Source organism: Chiloscyllium plagiosum, unplaced genomic scaffold, assembly GCF_037043375.1.
Source record: "Chiloscyllium plagiosum isolate Xiang-an unplaced genomic scaffold, Cpla_swu_hap1 HiC_scaffold_33, whole genome shotgun sequence".
NCBI classification, from domain to species: Eukaryota; Metazoa; Chordata; class Chondrichthyes; order Orectolobiformes; family Hemiscylliidae; genus Chiloscyllium; species Chiloscyllium plagiosum.
This window is the reverse complement of record NW_028270171.1, coordinates 13,492,690-13,514,624: the sequence shown is the minus strand read 5'-3', so window position 1 is coordinate 13,514,624 and position 21,935 is coordinate 13,492,690. Positions and strand designations below refer to the sequence as shown.

Here is a 21,935-nt window from a genome sequence, read left to right as displayed (position 1 = left end):
CATCACTGGACCAAATGTCTCCTCTTCACTCTTACACCTCAGCCAACACTCCACACCCCACTGGACAGGAATAACTAGATGGAGTTTTTGTAACTAAAATTCAAGCTATCGTGCCCCACATGAGGTTGGGTATTTTACACTCTGGAGTATTAAACCTTTTTTAATGATTCTTTTGTCCAACAATTATACTTTTTTGCCTAAAACTGTAGGCATTAGTTCAAACAGTGGGCAGGGAGGTTTCCATACCTTGTCAAAAGGTCAGCCCCAGACATCCATTTCCCTAGACTCCCTACATCTTTGATTCCAAGTCCATTTCCAGATTTGCCCATCAAGTGTTCACCTCAGCATCAATGTCGTCCTTTCCTTTGAAAGGGCCCTGCAATTTGGAATCAAAATCTGCATGAGCTGGGTGACCAGATCTGTTCTCTTATCTTCTAGGCTTTTGGGTGAGAGCCATCTGGTTCGGGTTACTACCCCGATGGTAGAATGGTATGATCTCAATTTGTCTTGTATAGCTTCCTATGGAACTCTAACATGACCAGGATATTCTAAAATGCTACTGTTTTTCCTCTGAGCCCAGCCTTAGCCCATTGGGGTTCAGACCAGCACAGGGGCTTGTGATCTTCACCCATTCACTCCTTAGCAGTGGGGTACAAAGAGCGGCTCATTTCTCTGTAGTCTGAATCAAACATGCAGCTCCTGATGAGCACATTGATTAAATACCCCATTCTAGCACAACTAGGAGTTAATCCACAGCAGGGGGGAGTTTTTCCCCAGCAGTAGCACTATTATCCCACTGTATCTCCATCACTTCCGTGTACTTCCCTATCTGAAGACTCGCTCCTGACACTGCTCCTGCACTTTCAATACACCTCAAGCCTGCCCACCCAGAGCTGGGATAATTCACTGCAGACACACATTCCTGGGGATTGAATTAATACACATGCTCTCATCGTCACCTACAGCTGAAATGAGCAGGATGACAGTGATCTGGGAATAACACAGCAATGTCTGAGGTTAGATGCTTCCATCTGATTTACTCTTGCTGCTAAAGTCAGCAGTTTGCAGTCCAAGCTGATCCTAGCTTCCTCCCAGCTTCCCATGTGCTGAAGGATTCTCCTGATGCAGTTTGATTTGACCCAGTGATGTTGAAGGAGCAGTGATTTCTCTCCAAGTTGGGGAGTGCTGTCATTCTGAAAGAAAACCTGGAGATGCTGACTCTCCTGAACAGCTGCTCCTTCATCTTTGGGGGTTACAGGGATCGTGGGTTAGAGAGGGGGCTCTCCTGGTGATACTTTGAGTGAATTTTGTAGTGAGCATACACAGCAGCCTTCAGGGAGGGTTTAGGTCCTTAACATATTTATTCCCCAACGTAAAACCTTTTATGGTAAACAATCAAGTCAGGCCGACATACTCTCTACAGTGCAGGCTGAGGCCATTCAGCCCATTGAGTCTGCACCAATTATCTGAGCAGCATCCTGTTCAGACCCACCCAATCCTCTTAACCCTGCATTTCCCATGGCCGATTCACCGATCCTGCACATCTTTGGACTGTGGGAGGAAACTGGAGCACGCATAGGAAACCCACACAGGCACAAGGAGAGCATGCACACTCTATGTGCCCACACACTCCCCCGAGGCTGGAATCAAACCCAGGTCCCTGGTGCTGTGAGGCAGCAGTGCGAACCACTGAGCCACCACACCATCCTAAAGAAACATGTTGTTGCACACCAGTAGAGTCATACATCACAGAAGCAGACCCTTTGGCCCAACCTGTCCATGCCGACCAGATTTCCAAAACTGTACCAGTTGCCCTTGCCTGCATTTGGCCCATGTCCCTCTAAAACCTTCCCATTCATGTATCCGTCCAAATGTCTTTTAAATGTTATAATTGTACCCGCCTCCACCACTTCCTCTGGCAGCTCGTTCCATGTCCACAGCACCCTCTCTCTGAAAAGGTTGCCCCTCACGTCACTATTTTAATCTTTCCCCTCTCACCTTTAGCCTATGCCCCTCTAGTGTTGCACTCCCACACCCCATCACAGGGTGGTTTTTATTGCTCAATCTTCAGTGTGCCAATCACAAGGCTACGTTTTGTGCCCAGCTGCAGTTACCCTTCAGGAGGTGGTGATGAGCTGGTTATTACAGCCCACCTGGTGTGGGAGAGACCAGAATGCTGCTGCTGCTGCTGCTGCTGCTGCTGCTGAGGGGGGGCTTCCGGGACTTGGATTCAGAAACAGTGATATTGTTCCAACTCAGGATGGCGAGAGATTTCCCTGGGGCTTCGTCAGTGTTCTTGGGGCTGCATTCAGCCAGAAAATTGGAAACTATTCCACCACTTTTCATAACTTTGGTCTTGTAGATGGTGGAGAGGCTTTGAGAAATTCGCAACAGAATTCCCAGCCTCTGACTTGCTCTCATCGCCATGAATATTTATCAGGGTTGACCTCGGACCATGGTTCCATGTATAATACTCAAACTTGTAACTCAATCTGACAAGTAATGGCTAGACTGTAACCTGGTATTTGAATCAGATACTGGGTCAAAGTAACTTGCTTCCACCAATCCATCCGTCAAGGCTGTGATCATTCCCTAACATTGAGTGGGGACCTTCAATCCCCAAACTCTCACAGCCCACCACTCCACTGGAGGCTGCTCAGTTCAACACAATCAACTTTAGGTTGAGACACCCTCATGTCCATATAGCTGTGGGTATGGACCATGTTGAGCTCAGAGTCCAGTTTCTGAGCTGCACATTTTACAGAATGCAATGTAAACAGAACCAGAATCTTCCTTTGGAAACATCCTTGAGTTGAGGGACTGGTCCTTCTTGAAACAATTAATAACTAAACATGGAGACAGAAAAGTTGATCATGCAGTATGTTTCTAACAGCAATTTAGGAATGGAAGCCTGAGGCCTACTACATGGCTGACGCACTCAGCGCATTTACCGTTTTGGTTTGTAAACTGGGTTTCCTGAGACCTAAAGTCAAAAAGATCACAGCAGATTCAGAAAGGATCCACAAAGTACATCAGTTGCCTGCACTAGATGACCCAAAAGCACTTCATTTCTGTCACTGTCAATCAATAGGCAAATGTTGAATGTCAACAAAATCTAGACATTTTTCAATGGACTCCCAACACTGTCACTCAGAAGGTAGGAAGACAAATCCCTCAGAGTAACAAACTAACAAAATTCTGCAAATCTGTTTTCAGCATGTCTTAATACACAACCTCAGGAACAATAGTGAAGCTTTAGAGTATGTTTTAATCTCATTTTCAGGTAGATATATTTACAGAATTTGCACTTGTGTAAGAGGTCAAAGGTCAATCACCAATTTCATCATCCACCAGTTGTCAATTCTAATTGGCTTCTGGATCCAACTCCCATTCTGCGCTGAATGGACATGGCAGCTGATCGATTGATTCACAAGAGTGATTGGCCATCATTGATGATGTCATTTCCTGCTTTATAAAATGAGGTCTGCTCCTGGAGTATAAATAAAAGTCCAAAGGCTGTGGTGATTTAGGTAGAGTTGGTGGTAATTCTAAGTTTGTGGTTGGACTGTGACTTAGTTTGGGTCGGCAAGTAGTGCAATATTTGTCACAAAATGGCTTCCCAGATTTGTCAAAACTATCACCAGGATTGTGAAGCTGCTGTCAACAAGCAGATTAACCTGGAGCTCACTGCCTCCTATCTCTATCAGTCTTTGGTGAGTGTTGTATCTATTTATAATTGCTTCTATTATGTGAAGTAAACTCTTTATTTCTAATTAACTTGATGCTCTTATAGACTGGCTCTTGTCGCTCTTGCCTATTTCACAATTCAAGATAAATTTGGTGCGACAGCAACAATGGGGTATGATACTGATGTGCAATAATGTATGTTCCTATTTATGTTCAGTGATGTTTCTGGGGTGCAGTGTCCTTGGTTAATATACAAATCCCTGATATGGCTGTCACAGGCAGCAACTGTCCCTTCCCTATGGTTGTCAAAAGAGGATATTTTACAGGAATAGCTTAACCATTTTGTGGGTGGCATGATAGCACAGTGATTAGCACTACTGCCTCAAGGTACCAGAGACCTGGGTTCAATTCCCACCTCTGACAACTGTCTCTGTGGAGTTTGCATGTTCTCCCCACTTCTGGGTGCTCTGGATTCTCCCACAGTCCAAAGACCTGCAGGTTAGGTGAATTGGCTGTGCTAAATTAATCCTCTTGGGTGAAGAGGTAAAATGGGTCTGGGTGGGTTGCTCTTCAGAGGGTCAGTGCGGGCTTGGGCTGAAGGGCCTGTTTCCACACTAAGTAAACTAATTTAGGTCCACCATATGGAGGTATCCATTGACTAGTTGCTGTTTTGCTACTTTAATGCATTCTGGTATGCTTGCATTTTCTGCTAATACCAAATAAGCATTTTACTAGTTTTGATACTGTGAAAGGAAGTTATGGCAGTGTTTATCAATGATACTTGGCTTATCTGAGCAGAGGTATTTAATGTCAGCCTGTGACTGGCCTCTGCTTAAGTAGGCTCCAGTTGAGGCCTATTTACACTTGTGTGGGTGGTCAGGTAGCCACCGGTTGTTCATCCTCCAGGCGAAGGGAAGAGTTGACTTGAAGTGTTGGTGTACCCACAAGGTGGCTGGTGTAGTCTGAAACTTGACCCAATGATTGAAGAAATGGAGACCATCAAATCAGGATGGTATGAGCATTAAAATGGTCCACTTTTTTCCAGTAATGATTTGCCCATGTCCTTCTGAAGTGTTAGAATGTCCTATTGGGAAGGTGTTTAGTGAGTGCTGCAGGGTACCTGGTAGATCATGGACATTGAAGGGAGGTGGAGAATGCAGTACCAATGGAGTGGGCTGTTTTATCCTGGATGGTGTCTGCTTGAATATTGTAGGTACACACATACAAACATGTGGTGAATATTCATCACACTCTGGGCTCTGTTTTAAAGGTGTTCTCTCATGAGATGAGGATGAAATCCCTAGAGCTCTGTTTGATGGAGGTGGGGACAGCTTTCATTGGTGAACCAGTTAGGTTTTTAATAAGGATGGATCACTCACTTTCACTCTGACCGGAGTCGTGCCCCTTCATAATCCTCAACCAACTGTTGGGGCTCTGTCTGGATCTTTCAAAAACACTAGGGTTGCCCAGACTGGAACCTTTCCTCATTAGAAAGGCAGTTGTATAGTGTATAATCCAGGGGTGATGCAGCTGGTCAAACCATTCTGCTTTATAAAAACAACTATCTACATTCTCTGGTAGAAGCACCAACAAAAGGAAATGGGAATTTAAGACAATCCAACTACTTGGAACCCAATGGACTCAATTGCAACATAACAAAGGAGCTGTTCCCATCCCCACAACAGCCCAAAAACACCCCCTTTAGTAAATGGTAAATACAAACTCTGCTTCTTGCTGGCAGGAGAGTTTTCAGAGCATTCATGTAAGAAACATCTGTTGAAGCATGGAACCTAGTTTCAGAGTAACAGCGTCTCTGCTATGAGCAGTTTCTGCCTGTTAAAACAAACCAAGATTGGAGAATAACTGACCACTCCCCTGTCATTGTTTGAAGAAGCTATTGCCAGACATAGCAGCACCTCTGCCTTTATGACCCATCTTGAGGGGAGCACAAACCAAGGACAAAACGAGTTGCTTAGAGGAGTAGCATTAACATAACATTCACTTGTGAGCATGATGGTTCAATGTATGAGTCAAATGTGGGTGTAAATCTAATGGTTTGAACTGCTCAAATCAAACAAAGCATAGTGCTATGCAGTTTACCTGCAGATGGTGTTACTAGCTTGATGTAATGGTTAGGCAGCATCCAAGGAACAGGAGAATCAATGTTTCAGGCATAAGCCCTTCTTCAGGGCTCCTGTTCCTTGGATGCTGCCTGACCTGCTGCGCTTTTCCAGCAACACTGTCAGCTCTGATCTGCAGTCCTCACTTTCTCCTGATGTAATGGTTAATCAGGGTTGCATGAGGTTTTCCCTGTATTGGACTCTTCCTTGATCAAGTTACACTTTTCTAATCACTCAGTTGCTTGCTTACAATTCAAAGGCTCCTCGCACAGGCTTTCCTCAGCAAACCCCAGGTCCCCTTTCTCTCATTCCATTCCACTCATTCCCTTCCGTACTCTGATATGAACACATTGTCTGTACCACACATTTGATCAGTACAATCCCAATGATCTACAAGTTACACAAAACTCTCTCCTGACTAAACTAATGCCAGCAGTGTCCAACATCCACTTTTCTAGTTTAGCCCCAAATGAATAATGTAGTGCCTTGCAGCAGCCTCATGGTTACTTTCTCATTGAATGGCAGGACTGGCTTGAAGGGCTGAATGGCCTACAGTCCGTGTTCTGATATCAGTTTTGTATCTCCATGTCCTGGTGACTGGGTACTACCCTCTGGTTAATGGTGACTGGAGTAGACAGCACTTAGTACTCCAGTGGCTTTCCTTGTCATCCACCTGAACCCTCACCTTGTTAAAGGTTACAATTTCAGTCGGTTCCATGCAGAATATTTGAAATCTACCATCCTAGACTTGGTCTGCACAGAAACAGACCCTCGAAGCCACTCTTCCATGCCGGCCAGATATCCCACATTAATCTCGTCCCATTTGGCACATCACTCTAAATACCTCCTTCCTTTATTGAAGAGTTTCAGTCCATGTCTAATATCTAACAATTCTAATGGTGTTAATGAGCAGAAACATGAATTTAGTGTTTCTCTCCTCTGATGCTGTACCAGACCTGCTGAGCAACTCTCCAGCTGTTTAATCCAAATTAAAACATGGATGTTGTGTGTCCTCAGGAGGAAGCTGGGGTTAAGAGCTGCTGGCTCACTGGACAACACTGGTATATTAAAATCACTTGAGAATGCAAAGGATTAATAACTGCTTGAATAGTCAGTCTGATTGAGGGCTAAATTTAGTCTCTACTTCTGACAACTAGAACTGGGGCCAGTGATGTGCTAATGGGATGGAAATGGTTCTCTTTCAGATGTCTTACTTTGACCGGGATGATGTTGCCCTGCACCATTTCTCCCAGTTCTTCAAAGCTCAGTCCCAGGAGAAGCAGGAACATGCAGAGAAGCTGCTGAAATTCCAGAATCAGCGTGGAGGCAGAGTCCTCCTCCAGGATGTGAAGGTGGGAATGTTGGAGGGGAATGACTGCTCTCGTGATGTGGCTTCAATCCATCAGTAACAGGGTTTGCTCATCCTGAAGGGGGAAGTGAAGGGCTGTTGCTTGTCCTTCCCATATGATCTCTTCCATCTCGCACTCACTGCATAGAAACAGGCCCTTTGGTCTACCATATCTATGCTGACCAAACTACACTAATCCCACCTACTTGCACTTAGTCCTTCACCCACTATACCCTGGCATTTGAAGTATTTGTCCAGATGTTGCTGCAGTGCCAATGGACTAGCTGCCTCCCCAACACTCAGGTGCTGCATTCCATATTTATCAAGTTTCCTGAGATCCCACTAACACCCTTTCTCTTCAAATCATCCTCTGGACTTTGAGGATGGTACTGGCACTACATGTCTCAGTGCCAGTGACCCAGGTCCAATTCCAGCCTCTGGGAACTGCTCAGTTTGCACATGGCACAAAGATGTCCTGGTCAGTTTGGTCACGCTAGGTTGCCCAATTTCCAGGGATACACAGGCTACATTTTTCACTAAACAAGGATGGGTTGGGGCAGTGTGGACCCTCTGGAGGGTTGATGTGGACAAATGGGCTAAATGACCTGCTTCATCCCACTGTCAGGATTCTGATTCTGATCCTTAACTGTCCTTTGTTTCCATGTTTCAGAAGCCAGAGAGGGATGAGTGGGGTAATGGTCTGCAGGCAATACAGGTTGCCCTGGATCTGGAGAAGAATGTGAACCAGAGTTTGCTGGATCTACACCAACTCGCCACTGCCCAGACTGACCCTCATGTAAGCTTCACCACCTCATTCTCATCATTGCCTGACCCTCAGGGCAACACCTCACTGGTTGGTCTTTGTGGGTTTGAAATTCAATAATGCAACATTTGGGGAGATGTGATTTGGAGATGCCAGTGTCAAACTGGGGTGTATAAAGTTAAAACTAACACCAGGTTATAGTCCAACAGGCTTATTCAAAGCTCTGGCTTCCAAACTAATACTCTTTGACCACCTGAAGAAGCAGCACTCTGAAAGCCAGTGCTTCTGAATAAACCTGTTGGACAAAACCTGGTGTTGTGATTTTTAACTTTGTCCAGATGTAAGATTGATCATTCCAGATCCACACTGGTGGTTACAATGTTACAACTCTTCAGCAAGAAGGTCAAGGCGGAACTTGGATTGTAATCTGGTGGGATTGCTGAAGTGATATTGGCCACTGAATCCTCACTCAGGACCGTTGCATTGGAATGATCACCAGCCACCACAATACAACTCAGCTCCACTTAAATGGCAAGATGTGCCAGCTGAGAGGCTAATATATTCACCAGTCCAAAATCTCTGATTGCTGGATTTTTCAGGGTTGTCCAGAGCTAGTAGTACCCAGTCTGTTTTGCAGTGGGAATTCTCCAAACTGTCTTGGATTGTGCTAATGTAATGAGTTGTAATATTCCTCTGTTCCAGCTGTGTGACTTCCTGGAGACTCACTATTTGGATGAGGAGGTTGAGATCATCAAGCGACTTGGGGACTACATCACCAACCTGAAGCGTCTGGGAGCTCCTGAGAATGGGCTGGGAGAGTACCTGTTTGACAGGCTCTCGCTGGAGGACAGCAGTTAGTTGGGCGTGGGGTACTGTCTGCTCTTGTCTGAATGCATTACTGACTTCACTTGGACAGTCTGGCTTTCTTCCCCCACACCACCTGAATGGAAATGAATAAAATGTTCTGATGATCTTGCTTTTTGTCCATCATTTGGACCACTGATCCTTCTCTCTCGTTTGTTTGCTATCTGTGGGGGGGCTTGATGTCAGTAATCATCCTGCAATTTGGCTCACATCACTGGACTAAAACATGGGGTTGTTGTAACTAAAATTCAAGCTAAAATGCCCCACGTGAGGTTGGGTGTTATACTTTCTGGAGTATAAAACATTTTTAATGATTCTTTTGTCCAAGAACTATACTTTTTTCTTTGGACTAATGCCTACAGTATTAGGCAAACAGAGGGCAGGGATGTTTCCATACCTTGTCAAAAGATCAGCTCCAAACATCCATTTCCCTAAACACCCTAAATCTTTGATTCCAAGTTCATTTCCAGATTTGCCCATCAAGTGTTCATCTCCACATCCATGCCTTCCTTCACATTAGAAGGACTCCACAATTTGGAATCAAAAACTGCATGATGTGGGTGACCAGATCTGTTCACCTCTTTCTTATAGGCTTTGGGTGAGGTCCATGAGGTTCTGGTTTCTACCCAGATGGTGGAACTAGCTAATGATATGATCTCAATTTGTCTGGTTATAGCTCCCAATGGAACTCTAACATGACCAGGATATTCTAAATGCTACTGTTTTCTTTTACCTCTGAGCCCAGCCTGAGGAGCACATTGGGGTTCAGACCAGCACAGGGGACTGTGCTCTTCACCCCTTGCGTTGACACAGCCCTTAGCAGTGGGGTACACAGACTGGCTCATTTCTCTGTAGTTTGAATCAAACATGCAGCACCTGATGAGCACCTTGATGAAATACCCATTCAAGCACAACTAGGAGTCAATCCACAGCAGGGGGAGTTCTTCCCAGCAGTAGCAATGTTCTCCCACTGTCTCTCCCTCACTTTTGTGTACCTCCCTATCTGAAGACTCGCTCCTAACACCGCTCCAGCACTTTCAATATACCTCAAGCCGGCCTTCCCAGAGCTGGGATAAATGACTGCAGCCGCACGTTCCTGGGCGTCAGCTGAAGAAATTCTCCTGAGCTGCATTGAATTAATACACATGCTCTCATCGTCACCTACAGCTGAAATGAGCAGGATGACAGTGATCTGGGAATAACACAGCAATGCTTGAGGTTAGATGCTCCCATCTGATTTACTCTTGCTGCTAAAGTCAGCAGTTTGCAGTCCCAGCTGATCCTAGCTTCCTCCCAGCTTCCCATGTGCTGAAGGATTCTCCTGATGCAGTTTGATTTGACCCAGTAATGTTGCAGGAACAGTGATTTCTCTCCAAGTTGGGGAGTGCTGTCATTCTGAAAGAAAACCTGGAGATGCTGACTCTCCTGTACAGCTGCACCTTCATCTTTGGGGTTTCAGGGATCGTGGGTGGGGGAGGGGGCTCTCCTGGTGATTGTTTGAGTGAAGTTTGTAGTGAGCATACACTGCAGCCTTCAGGGAGGGTTTAGGTCCTTAACATATTTATTCCACAACGTAAAACCTTTTATTGTAAACAATCAAGTCAGGCCGACATACTCTCTACAGTGCAGGCTGAGGCCATTCAGCCCATTGAGTCTACACCCATTATCTGAACAGCATCCTGTTCAGACCCACCCAATCCTCTTAACCCTGCATTTCCCATGGCCAATTCACCGATCCTGCACATCTTTGGACTGTGGGAGGAAACTGGAGCACTCCCAGGAAACCCACACAGGCACAAGGAGAGTACACACAAACACACACACACCCAAGGCTGGAATCAAACCCAGGTCCCTGGTGCTGTGAGGCAGCAGTGCGAACCACTGAGCCACCACACCATCCTAAAGAAACATGTTGTTGCACACCAGTAGAGTCATAGAGTCATACATCACAGAAGCAGATCCTTTGGCCCAACCTGTCCAGGCCGACCAGATTTCCAAAACTGTACCAGTTGCCCTTGCCTGCATTTGGCCCATGTCCCTCTAAAACCTTCCCATTCATGTATCCATCCAAATGTCTTTTAAATGTTATAATTGTACCCACCTCCACCACTTCCTCTGGCAGCTCGTTCCATGTCCACAGCACCCTCTCTCTGAAAAGGTTGCCCCTCACGTCCCTATTTTAATCTTTCCCCTCTCACCTTTAGCCTATGCCCCTCTAGTATTGCACTCCCACACCCCATCACAGGGTGGTTTTTATTGCTTAATCTTCAGTGTGCCAATCAGAAGGCTGCATTTCGTGCCCAGCCACAGTTACCCTTCAGGAGGTGGTGATGAGCTGGTTATTACAGCCCACCTGGTGTGGGAGAGACCAGAATGCTGCTGCTGCTGCTGCTGCTGCTGAGGGGGGGCTTCCGGGACTTGGATTCAGAAACAGTGATATTGTTCCAACTCAGGATGGCAAGAGATTACCCTGGGGCTTCGTCAGTGTTCTTGGGGCTGCATTCAGCCAGAAAATTGGAAAGTATTCCACCACTTTTCATAACTTTGGTCTTGTAGTTGGTGGAGAGGCTTTGGCAGTTCAGGAGTTGAGAAATTCACAACAGAATTCCCAGCCTCTGACTTGCTCTCATCTCCATGAATATTTATCAGGGTTGACTCTGACCATGGTTCCATGTATAATGTTCAAACTTGTAACTCAATCTGACAAGTAATGGCTAGACTGTAACCTGGTATTTGAATCAGATACTGGGTCAAAGTAACTTGCTTCCAGCAATCCATCCCTCAAGGCTGTGATCATTCCCTAACATTGAGTGGGGACCTTCAATCCCCAAACTCTCACAGCACAACCAGTCCACTGGAGGCTGCTCAGTTCAACACATTCAACTTTATGTTGCAATTCTCTCATGTCCATTAAGATGTGAGTATGGACCACATCGAGTTGGGAGGCCAGTTTCTGAGCTGTACGTTCGACAGCATACAATGTAAACGGGATCAGGATCAGAATCTCTCCACTTGGAAACAACCTTGAGTTGAGGGCTAGTTCACCTTGAAACAATTAAAAACTGAACATGGAGTTGAAAAGTTGATCATGCAATATGTTTCTAACAGCAATTTAAACATGGAGGCCTGAGGCCTACTACATGGCTGACACACTCAGCACATTTACCGTTTTGGTTTTAAACTGGGTTTCCTGAGACCTAAGGTCAAAGAGATCACAGCAGATTCAGAAAGGATCCACAAAGTACATCAGTTGCCTGCACTAGATGACCCAAAAGCACTTCATTTCTGTCACTGTCAATCAATAGGCAAATGTTTAATGTCAACAAAATCTAGCCATTTTTCAATAGACTCCCAACACTGTCATTCAGAAGGTAGGAAGACAAATCCCTCAGAGTAACAAACTAACAAAGTTCTGCAAATCTGTTTTCAGCATGTCTTAATACACAAGCTCAAATACGATAGTGAAATTTCAGAGTATGTTTTAATCTCATTTTCAGGTAGATATACTCAGAGAATTTGCACTTGTGTAAGAGGTCAATCACTAATTTCATCATCGACCAGTTGTCAATTCTAATTGGCTTCTGGATCCAATTCCCATTCTGCGCTGAATGGACATGGCAGCTGATCGATTGATTCACTAGAGTGATTGGCCATCACTGATGATGTCATTTCTTGCTTAATAAAATGAGGTCTGCTCCTGGAATATAAATAAAAGTCCAAAGGTTGTGGCGATTTAGGTAGAGTTGGTGGTAATTTTAAGTTTGTGGTTGGTCTGTGACTTGTCTTGGGTAGGCAAGTACTGCACTATTTGTCACAAAATGGCTTCCCAGGTGTGTCAAAACTATCACCAGGATTGTGAAGCTGCTGTCAACAAGCAGATTAACCTGGAACTCACTGCCTCCTATCTCTATCAGTCTTTGGTGAGTGTTGTCTCTATTTATAATTGCTTCTATTATGTGAAGTAAACTTTTCCTTATTTCAAATCAACTTGATACTCCTGTAGATTGACTTTTATAACTCTTACCTGTTTCACATTTCATGACAAATGTGGTGTTACAGCAACAATGGGGTGTGATACTGATGTGCAATAATGTATGCAAGGTGAAGTGTTCTTGGTTAGTGTACAATTCCCTGATATGGCTGTCATAGGCAGTAACTGTCACTTCCCTAGGGTTGTCAAAACAGGATATTTTACAGGAATAGCTTAGAAACCATTTAGGTCAACCATATGGAGGTATGCATTGACCAGTTGCCTTTCTGCTGCTTTAATGTATTCTGGTATGTTTGGTTTATCTTCTGCTAATGCTAAATAAGCATCATACTAGATTTAATACTGTGAAAGGGAGTTATGGCAGTGTTTACCAATGATACTTGGCTTATCTGAGCAGAGGTATTTAATGTCAGCCTGTGACTGGCCTCTGCTTAAGTCGGCTCCAGTTGAGGCCTATTTAGCTCTCTGTATTCTCCACTTGTGTGGGTGGTCAGGTAGCCACTTGTTGTCCATCCCTTCACCTGGAGGAAGAGTCAATTTGCTGAAGTGTTGGTGTACCCACAAGGTGGCTGGAGTGGTCTGAAATTTGACACTGACTGAAGAAATGGAGACCATCAAATCAGGATAGTATGAGAATTACAATGGCACATGCTTTTTTTCCAGTAATGATTTGCCCATGCCCTTCTGAAGTGTTAGAATGTCCTATTTGGAAGGTGTTTAGTGAGTGCTGCAGGGTACCTGGTAGATAATGGACACTGAAGGGAGGTTGAGAATGCAGTACCAATGGAGTGGGCTGTTTTATCCTGGATGGTGTCTCTTTCTTGAATGTTGCCGGTACACTCATCCAGACATGTGGTGAATATTCATCACACTCTGGGCTCCTCTGTTTTACAGGTCCTCTCTCATCAGATGAGAACGAAGTCCCTCGAGCTCTGATGGAGGTGGGAACAGCTTTCATTGGTGAACCAGTTAGCTCTTAATAAGGATGGATCACTCTCACTTCCACTCTGACCTGAGTTGGGCCCCTTTGTAATCCTTCCCCAACTGTTGGGGCCCTGTCTGGATCTGTCAAAACCACTAAGGTTGCCCAGACCCGAACCTTTCCTCATTAGAAAGGCAGTTGTATAGTGTATAATCCAGGGGTGATGCAGCTGGTCAAACCATTCTGCTTTATAAAAACAACTATCTACATTCTCTGGTAGAAGCACCAACAAAAGGAAAGGGAATTTAAGACAATCCAACTACTTGGAACCCAATGGACTCAATTGCAACATAACAAAGGAGCTGTTCCCATCCCCACAACAGCCCAAAAACACCCCTTTAGTAAATGGTAAATACAAACTCTGCTTCTTGCTGACAGGAGAGTTTTCAGAGCATTCATGTAAGAAACATCTGTTGAAGCATGGAACCTAGTTTCAGAGTAACAGCTTCTCTGCTATGAGCAGTTTCTGCCTGTTAAAACAAACCAAGATTGGAGAATAACTGACCACTCCCCTGACATTTTTTGAAGAAGCTATTGCCAGACATGGCAGCACCTCTGCCTTTATGACCCATCTTGAGGGGGACACAAACCAAAGATGAAACAAGCTGCTTGAAGGGGTAGCATTAACGTAACATTCACTTGTGAGCATGATGGTTCAATGTATGAGTCAAATGTGGGTGTAAATCTAATGGTTTAAACTGCTCAAGTCAAATCCAGCATAGTGCGTTTCAGTTTACCTGCAGATGGTGTTACTAGCTTGATGTAATGCTTAATCTGAGTTGCATGAGGTTGTCCCTGTATCGGACATTTTCCTGATCAAATTACACTTTTCTAATCACTCAGTTGCTTGCTTACAATTCAAAGGCTCCTTGCACAGGCTTTCCTCAGCAAACCCTGGGTCCCTTTCTTTCATTCCATTCCACTCATTCCCTTCCATACTCTGATTATGAACACGTCTGTACCATAGATTGGAGCAGTACAAACAATCCCAATGATCTACAAGTTGCACAAAACGCTCTCGCTCTCGCTCTCTCTTGTGCTCTCTCCTGACTAAATTAGTGCCAGCAGTGTCAAACATCCACGTTTCTAGTTTAGCCCCAAAGGAACAATGCAGTTCCTTGCAGCAGCCTCATGGTTACTTTCTCATTGAATGGTAGGACAGGTTTGAGGGGCTGAATGGCCTACAGTCCATGTTCTGATATGTTTTGTATCTACTTTTTCATTCAGAAAAATGTCCTGGTGACTGGGTATTACCCTCTGGTTAATAGTGACTGGGGTAGACTGCGCTTAGTACTCCAGTGGCTTTCCTTGTCACCCAACTGAACCCTCCCCTTGTTAAAGGTTATAAATTCAGTTGGTTTCATGCAGAATATTTGAAATCTACCATCTTAGACCGTGTCTGTACAGCAACAGACCCTCTAAGCCACTCTTCCATGCATTAATATCCTGCATTAATCCAGTCCCATTTGGCACATATCACTTTAAATACCTCCCATTCATATACCCATCCAGGTGCCTTTGAAATGTGGTAATTGTACCAGCCTCCACTATTCCTTTGGCAGCTCATTCCATACACCACCTTCTCAAAGTAGCTGCTGCTTGGGTCCATTGATGTCCATCCCTCATGTTAACCCTGTGCTGTCTAGCTTTGGACCCCCACCCCACCACGAATACATCCTGCACTCCAGTTTCCTTTATTGAAGAGCTTCAGTCCATGTCTAATATCTTGTTAGTATTAATGAGGAGAAACACAAATTTAGTGTTTCTCTCCTCTGATGCTGTACCAGACCTGCTGAGCAACTCCAGCTGTTTAATCCAAATTAAAACATGGATGTTGCATGTCCTCAGGAGGAAGCTGGGGTTAAGAGCTGCTGGCTCACTGGACAACACTGGTATATTAAAATCACTTGAGAATGCAGAGGATTAATAACTGCTTGAATAGGCAGGCAGTCTGAGGGCTAAATTAGTCTCTACTTCTCCCAACTAGAATTGGGGCCAGTGATGTGCTAATGGGATGTAAATGGTTCTCTTTCAGATGTCGTACTTTGACCGGGATGATGTTGCCCTGCACCATTTCTCCCAGTTCTTCAAAGCTCAGTCCCAGGAGAAGCAGGAGCATGCAGAGAAGCTGCTGAAATTCCAGAATCAACGTGGAGGCAGAGTCCTCCTCCAGGATGTGAAGGTGGGAATGTTGGGGAGGGGAATGGCTACACTCGTGATGTGGCTTCAATCCATCAGTAACAGGGTTTGCTCATCCTGAAGGGGGAAGTGAAGAGTTGCTTGCCTTCCCATCTGATCTCTTCCATCTCCAAGTCACTGCATAGAAACAGGTCCTTTCAGCTACCATATCTAGCTGACCAAACTACACTAATCCCACCTACCTGCACTTAGTCCTTCACACACTATACCCTGGCATTTGAAGTATTTGTCCAGATGTTGCTGCAATGTCACTGGGCTCACTGCCTCCCCCCACACACCTCAGGTGGTGCATTCCATATTTATCAAGTTTCCTGAGATTCCACTAAACCCCTTCCTCCTCAAATCATCTTCTGGACTTGAGGATGGTACTGGCACTGCAATATCTCAGTGCCAGGGACCCAGGTCCAATTCCAGCCTCTGGGAACTGATCAAAGATGTGCCAGTCAGTTTGGTCATGCTAAGTATGCCAGTTTCCAGGGATACACGGGCTACATTTTTCCCTAAACAGGATTACAGGGTTGGGTGTGTCAGTGTGGGACCCACTGGAGGGTTGATGTGGACATATGACTGACTTCACCTCACTAGGGATTCTGATCCTTAACTGTCCTTTGTTTCCATGTTTCAGAAACCAGAGAGGGATGAGTGGGGTAACGGTCTGCAGGCAATGCAGGTTGCCCTGGATCTGGAGAAGAATGTGAACCAGAGTTTGCTGGATCTACACCAACTCGCCACTGCCCAGACTGACCCTCATGTAAGCTTCACCACCTCATTCTCATCACTGCCTGACCCTCAGGGCAGCACCTCACTGGTTGGTCTTTGTGGGTTTGAAATTCAATAATGCAACATTTGGGGAGATGTGATTTGGAGATGCCAGTGTCAAACTGGGGTGTATAAAGTTAAAACTAACACCAGGTTATAGTCCAACAGGCTTATTCAAAGCTCGAGCTTCCAAACTAATACTCTTTGACCACCTGAAGAAGCAGCACTCTGAAAGCCAGTGCTTCTGAATAAACCTGTTGGACAAAACCTGGTGTTGTGATTTTTAACTTTGTCCAGATGTAACATTGTAACCACCAGTGTGCATCTGGAATGATCAATATTACAACTCAGCAAGAAGGTCAAGGAGGAACTTGGATTGTAATCTGGTGGGATTGCTGAAGTGATATTGGCCACTGAATCCTCATTCAGGACCATTGCAGTGTAATGGTCACCATACACCACAATACAACTCAGCTCCACTTAAATGGCAAGATGTGCCACTGAGAGGCTAATATATTCACCAGTCCAAAATCTCTAGATTGCTGGATTTTTCAGGGTTGTCTAGAGCTAGTACTACCCAGTCTGTTTTGCAGTGGGAATTCTCCAAACTGTCTTGGATTGTGCTAATGTAATGAGTTGTAATATTCCTGTGTTCCAGCTGTGTGACTTCCTGGAGACTCACTATTTGGATGAGGAGGTTGAGATCATCAAGCGACTTGGGGACTACATCACCAACCTGAAGCGTCTGGGAGCTCCTGAGAATGGGCTGGGAGAGTACCTGTTTGACAGGCTCTCACTGGAGGACAGCAGTTAGTGGGGCGTGGGGTACTGTCTGCTCTTGTCTGAATGCATTACTGACTTCACTTGGACAATCTGGCTTTCTTCCCCCATACCACCTGAATGGAAATGAATAAAATGTTGTATTGATCTTGCTTTTTGTCCATCATTTGCACCACTGATCCTTCTCTCATTTGTTTGCTATCTCTGGGGGGGGACTTGATGTCAGTAATCATCCTGCAATTTGGCTCACATCACTCGACTAAAACATGGGGTTGTTGTAACTAAAATTCAAGCTATCATGCCCCACATGAGGTTGGGTGTTATACATTCAGGAGTATAAAACATTTTTAACGATTCTTTTGTCGAAGCACTATACTGTTTTTTGGACTAATGCCTACAGTTTTAGGCAAACAGAGGGCAGGGAAGTTTCCATACCTTGTCAAAAGATTAGGTCCAGACATCCATTTCCCTAAATCTTTGATTCCAAGTTCATTTCCAGATTTGCCCATCAAGTGTTCATCTCCACATCAATGCCTTCCTTCACTTTAGGAGGACTCCACAATTTGGAATCAAAAACTGCATGATTTGGGTGACCAGATCTGTTCACCTCTTTCTTATAGGCTTTGGGTGAGGTCCATGAGGTTCTGGTTTCTCCCCAGATGGTGGAACTAGCTCATGATATAATCTCAATTTGTCTGGTTATAGCTCCCAATGGAACTCTAACATGACCAGGATATTCTAAATGCTACTGTTTTCTTTTACATCTGAGCCCAGCCTTAGGAGCCCATTGGGGTTCAGACCAGCACAGGGGCCTGTGATCTTCACCCCTTGCCTTGTTACAGCCCTTAGCAGTGGGGTACACAGCGTGGCTCATTTCTCTGTAGTCTGAATCAAACATGCAGCACCTGATGAGCACCTTAATTAAATACCCATTCGAGCACAAGTAGGAGTCAATCCACAGTAGGGGGAGTTCTTCCCAGCAGTAGCAATGTTATCCCACTGTCTCTCCCTCACTTTCATGTACCTCCCTATCTGAAGACTCACTCCTAACACTGCTCCTATGCTTTCAATAGACTTCATGCCTGCCCATCCAGAGCTGGGATAATTCACTGCAGACACACATTCCTGGGAGTCAGCTGAGGAAATTCTCCTGAGCTGCATTAAATTAATACACATGCTCTCATCGTCACCTACAGCTGAAATGAGCAGGATGACAGTGATCTGGGAATAACACAGCAATGCTTGAGGTTAGATGCTTCCATCTGATTTACTCTTGCTGCTAAAGTCAGCAGTTTGCAGTCCAAGCTGATCCTAGCTTCCTCCCAGCTTCCCATGTGCTGAAGGATTCTCCTGCTGCAGTTTGATTTGACCCAGTAATGTTGCAGGAGCAGTGATTTCTCTCCAAGTTGGGGAGTGATGTCATTCTGAAAGAAAACCTGGAGATGCTGACTCTCCTGTACAGCTGCTCCTTCATCTTTGGGGGTTACAGGGATCGTGGGTTAGGGAGGGGGCTCTCCTGGTGATTGTTTGAGTGAATTTTGTAGTGAGCATACACTGCAGCCTTCAGGGAGGGTTTAGGTCCTTAAAATATTTATTCTACAACGTAAAACCTTTTATTGTAAACAATCAAGTCATGCCGACATACTCTCTACAGTGCAGGCTGAGGCCATTCAGCCCATTGAATCTGCACCAATTATCTGAACAGCATCCTGTTCAGACCCACCCAATCCTCTTAACCCTGCATTTCCCATGGCCGATTCACCGATCCTGCACATCTTTGGACTGTGGGAGGAAACTGGAGCACTCCTAGGAAACCCACACAGGCACAAGAAGATCATGCACACTCTATACACACATACACTCACCCGAGGCTGGAATCAAACCCAGGTCCCTGGTGCTGTGAGGCAGAAGTGCTAACCACTGAGCCATCACACCATCCTAAAGAAACATGCTGTTGCACACCAGTAGAGTCATAGAGTCATACATCACAGAAGCAGACCCTTTGGCCCAACTTGTCCATGCCGACCAAATTTCCAAAACTGTACCAGTTGCCCTTGCCTGCATTTGGCCCATGTCCCTCTAAAACCTTCCCATTCATATATCCGTCCAAATGTCTTTTAAATGTTATAATTGTACCCACCTCCACCACTTCCTCTGGCAGCTCGTTCCATGTCCACAGCACCCTCTCTCTGAAAAGGTTGCCCCTCGCGTCACTATTTTAATCTTTCCCCTCTCACCTTTAGCCTATGCCCCTCTAGTGTTGTACTCCCACACCCCATCACAGGGTGGTTTTTATTGCTCAATCTTCAGTGTGCCAATCAGAAGGCTGCATTTCGTGCCCAGCTGCAGTTACCCTTCAGGAGGTGGTGATGATCTGGTTATTACAGCCCACCTGGTGTGGGAGAGACCAGAATGCTGCTGCTGCTGCTGCTACTGAGGGGGGGCTTCCGGGACTTGGATTCAGAAACAGTGATATTGTTCCAACTCAGGATGGCGAGAGATTTCCCTGGGGCTTCGTCAGTGTTCTTGGGGCTGCATTCAGCCAGAAAATTGGAAAGTATTCCACCACTTTTCATAACTTTGGTCTTGTAGATGGTGGAGAGGCTTTGAGAAATTCGCAACAGAATTCCCAGCCTCTGACCTGCACTCAACGCCATGAATATTTATCAGGGTTGACTCTGTTCATGGTTCCATGTATAATACACAAACTTGTAACTCAATCTGACAAGTAATGGCTAGACTGTAACCTGGTATTTGAATCAGATACTGGGTCAAAGTAACTTGCTTCCACCAATCCATCCGTCAAGGCTGTGATCCTACCCTAACATTGAGTGGGGACCTTCAATCCCCAAACCCTCACAGCCCACCACTCCACTGGAGGCTGCTCAGTTCAACACAATCAACTTTATGTTGATGTGAGAAACAAAAGCTCACTCACTTTAATAATTTCAGTCCAAGACCAAATATCTGAATCAGTCGTTTATTTGTACACTTGCAAGTGGGTGCCCTGTCCAATTGCCAGGTACGGCAATTAGAAATGCACAGTATATCCCAATAAACTCTTGCAATTTATGCAGTTTCTTTTCCCATATGTTTTCCTTATTCCATTGTTTGTTCCCTGCTTCGCTTACGTCACTCATTTCCTTAAGACTGATCCCACAACTTCTGTTTATCCTGTCTTGTCCGTGACAAACTCTTATCTCTGACTCCCATAAGGGTGTTTGACGTCAGTCTACTGTAGGTTATTGATTAGGCATATCTTTTCTTCTATCAGCATCTATTTCTATCCAGAGGCCACTTTGACCTCTTTGATTAGGGTTTGTTCCTGTGTCTCCGTGTAAGCGGGGAAACAGATGTTTTCCTGTTTGCCCATACATCCACCATTGTTCTGTAATCACGTCTCATGCAAACTTACCATTTTCTTTTTGCTGAATATATATTTTCTCATTCCTGTTCTGTGTCAGAATTTATAGTTGCAGAAATAACATTAATTCATTTATATCCCACATTGAGATAATCTCATGTCCATGAAGATGTGAGTATGGACCACATCGAGTTGGGAGGCCGGTTTCTGAGCTGTACATTCGACAGAATACAATGTAAACAGGATCAGAATCAGAATCAGAATCTCTCCACTTGGAAACACCCTTGAGTTGAGGGCTAGTTCATCTTGAAACAATTAAAAACTGAACATGGAGTTGAAAAGTTGATCATGCAATATGTTTCTAACAGCAATTTAAACATGGAGGCCTGAGGCCTACTACATGGCTAAGGCACTCAGCACATTTAGTGTTTTGATTTTAAACTGGGTTTCCTGAGACCTAAGGTCACAGAGATAACAGCAGATTCAGAATGGATCCACAAAGTACATCAATTGCCTGCACTAGATGACCCAAAAGCACTTCATTTCTGTCACTGTCAATCAATAGGCAAATGTTTAATGTCAACAAAATCTAGCCATTTTTCAATGGACTCCCAACACTGTCATTCAGAAAGTAGGAAGACAAATCCCCCAGAGTAACAAACTAACAAAGTTCTGCAAATCTGTTTTCAGCATGTCTTAATACACAAGCTCAAATACAATAGTGAAATTTCAGAGTATGTTTTAATCTCATTTTCAGGTAGATATACTCAGAGAATTTGCACTTGTGTAAGAGGTCAATCACTAATTTCATCATCGACCAGTTGTCAATTCTAATTGGCTTCTGGATCCAATTCCCATTCTGCGCTGAATGGACATGGCAGCTGATCGATTGATTCACAAGAGTGATTGGCCATCACTGATGATGTCATTTCCTGCTTAATAAAATGAGGTCTGCTCCTGGAATATAAATAAAAGTCCAAAGGCTGTGGTGATTTAGGTAGAGTTGGTGGTAATTTTAAGTTTGTGTTTGGCCTGTGACTTGTCTTGGATCAGCAGGTAGTGCAATATTTGTCACAAA

General features: G+C 44.8%; 1 protein-coding gene across 1 annotated transcript; it reads left to right on the top strand.

The window, feature by feature from the left end:
- The first annotated feature begins 3,611 nt into the window (after positions 1 to 3,611).
- On the top strand, positions 3,612 to 17,527 carry LOC148141222 (ferritin, middle subunit-like). The gene is made up of 6 exons (XM_087978040.1): positions 3,612 to 3,713; positions 7,013 to 7,159; positions 7,826 to 7,951; positions 15,791 to 15,937; positions 16,580 to 16,705; positions 17,372 to 17,527. The coding sequence occupies exons 1-6, from the start codon at positions 3,612 to 3,614 to the stop codon at positions 17,525 to 17,527; spliced, it is 804 nt and encodes a 267-aa protein (XP_087834166.1).
- The last annotated feature ends 4,408 nt before the right edge of the window (positions 17,528 to 21,935 follow it).